Genomic DNA, 6,000 nt, shown 5'->3' on the forward strand with positions numbered 1-6,000 from the left:
ATACTATATGGTGTTAATATATAAAATAATAAATATATATGGTGGTAATATATAATATATGGTAAAAGTTAACCCAATGTCTTAATGTATAAACTATGTGCGATACAGAAAAATTGTTTCTTTTACATCGCCTAAAGCTAACTTCATAATAAAAAATCATAGTTATGTTTTGTGACATTGTAAATAATACTTCCATGATTGTGGAACTGGAATATAGTCGGAGTTAATGCAATCTCTCTTCATGCTACTGAATCTGGAATTTCTCCTAGTTGGGATGAACCTACACAAGGCTTTTGACCGACACAACTTATGTTCATTGAAGGCTCTTGAAATTTATATAGCAGGCATGAAGGGAGATTGCATTAACTCTGACTATATTTCAGTTCCACAATCATGAAGTATTATTTACAATGCCACAAAGCATAACTATGATTTTTTATTATGAAGTTAGCTTTAGGCGATGTAAAAGAAACAATTTTTCTGTATTGCACATAGTTTATACATTAAAACATCGGGCTAAATTTTACCATATATTATATTATTACCACCATATATATTATTTTATATATTAACACCATATAGTATATTATTATTGTATTTATTTATTTATAACTTTATTTATAAAATAATTTATTTATATGTTATAATACGTAATGATCTTTGTATTCAACATCGTTTAAATGTTCAAAATTAGAACACAGCTATGTTCGAAAACTGTTCAAAAGATAGAACTGTTTTTTCTATTTTCTGCATTTTTCCTGACAAGGTCCTCTGAAAGACGACCAAAAACGTTTGAACATTAAAGTTTTTTTGTTGTTCATTTGCTGGAATTAGCATTTAGGTGTGAATTGATTTGTTTTAAATTTGGATTTTTTCTAAATACATAATAAAATTAAGTGGCAAAAAATTAAAAACCACTTCATTAATCTTTAGAAATCATTAAAAACAATATACTATTTATGTATCAAATATAAAAAGTATTAGCAATAGCGTAGCGAGGAAGCAAGGGGGGTCTATCATGCCCTGGGCACCACTTGCAGAGGGGTGCCAAATGGTCTCTAAGACAAACAAGATTTGTTTCTGGAGGGGGGCACCAATAAAGTGTCATGCCCCATCTGCCAGTTATGTTTGCTATGCCACTGAGTATTAGTATAGTATTTTTTTATGTTTATAAAAAATTACATATTCCGTTCTTAGCAATGATTAAATGCAAACAAAAAATTATTTAAAATATAAAAAAATGTTTATTAAAAATTTACAGAATAAAATATATCATATAATGACTGTTGTGTTTTAAATAATTAAAGTGAAAATAGAAATATACAGAATAAAATGCTATATTTCAGGAGCAAAAAACCAATGTATTACTATTTGATCATTGGAATTATTAATATATAAATAATAATAATACCGATTTTTTATATAGAGGAGAAGGTGGTATTATGGAACCCCAATTACATTTTAGTGAATTGTAAACAAGGTATCATAACTACACCCACATTTTTTGTGCGAAAAGTACTGGTAACTAGTAAACTAAATGTTCCTAATTGGATTTTTCGCTAGTGTAATTATAAGTATGGTTTTTGAAGGCTTTTGTACAAAAAGTCCGAAAGTAGGCTTAGAGAAAATCGGGTGGTAATATGGAACCTTACTGTATATNAATGCTAATTTCAGCAAATGAACAACAAAAAAACTTTAATGTTCAAACGTTTTCAGCTGTCTTTCAGAGGACCTCATCAGGAAAAATGCAGAAAATAGAAAAAACAGTTCTATCTTTTGAACAGTTTTCGAACATAGCTGTGTTCTAATGTTGAACATTTAAACAATGTTGAATACAAAGATCATTATGTATTACAACATATAAATAAATTATTTTATAAATAAAGTTATAAATAAATAAATACAATAATAATATACTATATGGTGTTAATATATAAAATAATAAATATATATGGTGGTAATATATAATATATGGTAAAAGTTAACCCAATGTCTTAATGTATAAACTATGTGCGATACAGAAAAATTGTTTCTTTTACATCGCCTAAAGCTAACTTCATAATAAAAAATCATAGTTATGTTTTGTGACATTGTAAATAATACTTCCATGATTGTGGAACTGGAATATAGTCGGAGTTAATGCAATCTCTCTTCATGCTACTGAATCTGGAATTTCTCCTAGTTGGGATGAACCTACACAAGGCTTTTGACCGACACAACTTATGTTCATTGAAGGCTCTTGAAATTTATATAGCAGGCATGAAGGGAGATTGCATTAACTCTGACTATATTTCAGTTCCACAATCATGAAGTATTATTTACAATGCCACAAAGCATAACTATGATTTTTTATTATGAAGTTAGCTTTAGGCGATGTAAAAGAAACAATTTTTCTGTATTGCACATAGTTTATACATTAAAACATCGGGCTAAATTTTACCATATATTATATTATTACCACCATATATATTATTTTATATATTAACACCATATAGTATATTATTATTGTATTTATTTATTTATAACTTTATTTATAAAATAATTTATTTATATGTTATAATACGTAATGATCTTTGTATTCAACATCGTTTAAATGTTCAAAATTAGAACACAGCTATGTTCGAAAACTGTTCAAAAGATAGAACTGTTTTTTCTATTTTCTGCATTTTTCCTGACAAGGTCCTCTGAAAGACGACCAAAAACGTTTGAACATTAAAGTTTTTTTGTTGTTCATTTGCTGGAATTAGCATTTAGGTGTGAATTGATTTGTTTTAAATTTGGATTTTTTCTAAATACATAATAAAATTAAGTGGCAAAAAATTAAAAACCACTTCATTAATCTTTAGAAATCATTAAAAACAATATACTATTTATGTATCAAATATAAAAAGTATTAGCAATAGCGTAGCGAGGAAGCAAGGGGGGTCTATCATGCCCTGGGCACCACTTGCAGAGGGGTGCCAAATGGTCTCTAAGACAAACAAGATTTGTTTCTGGAGGGGGGCACCAATAAAGTGTCATGCCCCATCTGCCAGTTATGTTTGCTATGCCACTGAGTATTAGTATAGTATTTTTTTATGTTTATAAAAAATTACATATTCCGTTCTTAGCAATGATTAAATGCAAACAAAAAATTATTTAAAATATAAAAAAATGTTTATTAAAAATTTACAGAATAAAATATATCATATAATGACTGTTGTGTTTTAAATAATTAAAGTGAAAATAGAAATATACAGAATAAAATGCTATATTTCAGGAGCAAAAAACCAATGTATTACTATTTGATCATTGGAATTATTAATATATAAATAATAATAATACCGATTTTTTATATAGAGGAGAAGGTGGTATTATGGAACCCCAATTACATTTTAGTGAATTGTAAACAAGGTATCATAACTACACCCACATTTTTTGTGCGAAAAGTACTGGTAACTAGTAAACTAAATGTTCCTAATTGGATTTTTCGCTAGTGTAATTATAAGTATGGTTTTTGAAGGCTTTTGTACAAAAAGTCCGAAAGTAGGCTTAGAGAAAATCGGGTGGTAATATGGAACCTTACTGTATATTTTCANTATAAATTATTTAATATATTTTTAAAATGAAAAAACAAATATATGTATACAATTTGATGAGTTTTAAATATATAAATAAAGAAATTCAGTTTTATAAAGACTGGTTTGTTCTGCCCTTAAATATATGGAAGATAAATAAAATAGCATTTACTTACTGACATACTAGAAGTAATTTGTTTCAATGCATCATCAGCTTCAGCTTGCTTCTCAGCTAACAGTTTACTTTGTTCAGCTGCTTTAGATTTTAAATTATCAACAAGTAATCTAGCTTCATTTAATTTAGAAACACCAGCCTATAAATAAAATTATTTTACTACTACTTTCATACTGAATATTATATAATAAAAATGTATTTAAATTTAAAACAAAATAGTCTATCTAAATTTAAACTATTAAAACTATTTACAGTAAAGTGATATTTTAAACATTATTAAATTTGGATTTGGACATAAAAATCTGGCACACAAACTGGAAATATATACTAAAACAAACCAATTCACACCTAAATGCTAATTTCAGCAAATGAACAACAAAAAAACTTTAATGTTCAAACGTTTTCAGCTGTCTTTCAGAGGACCTCATCAGGAAAAATGCAGAAAATAGAAAAAACAGTTCTATCTTTTGAACAGTTTTCGAACATAGCTGTGTTCTAATGTTGAACATTTAAACAATGTTGAATACAAAGATCATTATGTATTACAACATATAAATAAATTATTTTATAAATAAAGTTATAAATAAATAAATACAATAATAATATACTATATGGTGTTAATATATAAAATAATAAATATATATGGTGGTAATATATAATATATGGTAAAAGTTAACCCAATGTCTTAATGTATAAACTATGTGCGATACAGAAAAATTGTTTCTTTTACATCGCCTAAAGCTAACTTCATAATAAAAAATCATAGTTATGTTTTGTGACATTGTAAATAATACTTCCATGATTGTGGAACTGGAATATAGTCGGAGTTAATGCAATCTCTCTTCATGCTACTGAATCTGGAATTTCTCCTAGTTGGGATGAACCTACACAAGGCTTTTGACCGACACAACTTATGTTCATTGAAGGCTCTTGAAATTTATATAGCAGGCATGAAGGGAGATTGCATTAACTCTGACTATATTTCAGTTCCACAATCATGAAGTATTATTTACAATGCCACAAAGCATAACTATGATTTTTTATTATGAAGTTAGCTTTAGGCGATGTAAAAGAAACAATTTTTCTGTATTGCACATAGTTTATACATTAAAACATCGGGCTAAATTTTACCATATATTATATTATTACCACCATATATATTATTTTATATATTAACACCATATAGTATATTATTATTGTATTTATTTATTTATAACTTTATTTATAAAATAATTTATTTATATGTTATAATACGTAATGATCTTTGTATTCAACATCGTTTAAATGTTCAAAATTAGAACACAGCTATGTTCGAAAACTGTTCAAAAGATAGAACTGTTTTTTCTATTTTCTGCATTTTTCCTGACAAGGTCCTCTGAAAGACGACCAAAAACGTTTGAACATTAAAGTTTTTTTGTTGTTCATTTGCTGGAATTAGCATTTAGGTGTGAATTGATTTGTTTTAAATTTGGATTTTTTCTAAATACATAATAAAATTAAGTGGCAAAAAATTAAAAACCACTTCATTAATCTTTAGAAATCATTAAAAACAATATACTATTTATGTATCAAATATAAAAAGTATTAGCAATAGCGTAGCGAGGAAGCAAGGGGGGTCTATCATGCCCTGGGCACCACTTGCAGAGGGGTGCCAAATGGTCTCTAAGACAAACAAGATTTGTTTCTGGAGGGGGGCACCAATAAAGTGTCATGCCCCATCTGCCAGTTATGTTTGCTATGCCACTGAGTATTAGTATAGTATTTTTTTATGTTTATAAAAAATTACATATTCCGTTCTTAGCAATGATTAAATGCAAACAAAAAATTATTTAAAATATAAAAAAATGTTTATTAAAAATTTACAGAATAAAATATATCATATAATGACTGTTGTGTTTTAAATAATTAAAGTGAAAATAGAAATATACAGAATAAAATGCTATATTTCAGGAGCAAAAAACCAATGTATTACTATTTGATCATTGGAATTATTAATATATAAATAATAATAATACCGATTTTTTATATAGAGGAGAAGGTGGTATTATGGAACCCCAATTACATTTTAGTGAATTGTAAACAAGGTATCATAACTACACCCACATTTTTTGTGCGAAAAGTACTGGTAACTAGTAAACTAAATGTTCCTAATTGGATTTTTCGCTAGTGTAATTATAAGTATGGTTTTTGAAGGCTTTTGTACAAAAAGTCCGAAAGTAGGCTTAGAGAAAATCGGGTGGTAATATGGAACCTTACTGTATATTTTCA

The 6,000-nt window shown here is 27.2% G+C and overlaps 1 protein-coding gene across 1 annotated transcript in view; it reads right to left on the bottom strand.

Moving 5' to 3' along the window:
* Positions 1-4,532, bottom strand: part of LOC111612631 (cytoplasmic dynein 2 heavy chain 1-like) — a gene marked incomplete at its 3' end in the record, with an annotated part of 63,855 nt that extends 59,323 nt beyond the window's left edge. Inside the window, exons 1-2 of the mRNA XM_023353871.1 lie at positions 4,527-4,532; positions 3,734-3,871 (exon numbers count right to left, since the gene is read on the bottom strand). Coding sequence (XP_023209639.1) covers positions 3,734-3,871; positions 4,527-4,532 — 144 coding nt within the window. The remainder of the gene's footprint in view (positions 1-3,733; positions 3,872-4,526) is intronic.
* Between the last annotated feature and the right edge of the window lie 1,468 nt (positions 4,533-6,000).

Source organism: Centruroides sculpturatus, unplaced genomic scaffold (assembly GCF_000671375.1).
Source record: "Centruroides sculpturatus isolate CEXI.00-Female unplaced genomic scaffold, Cexi_2.0 scaffold1552, whole genome shotgun sequence".
Classification (NCBI taxonomy): domain Eukaryota; kingdom Metazoa; phylum Arthropoda; class Arachnida; order Scorpiones; family Buthidae; genus Centruroides; species Centruroides sculpturatus.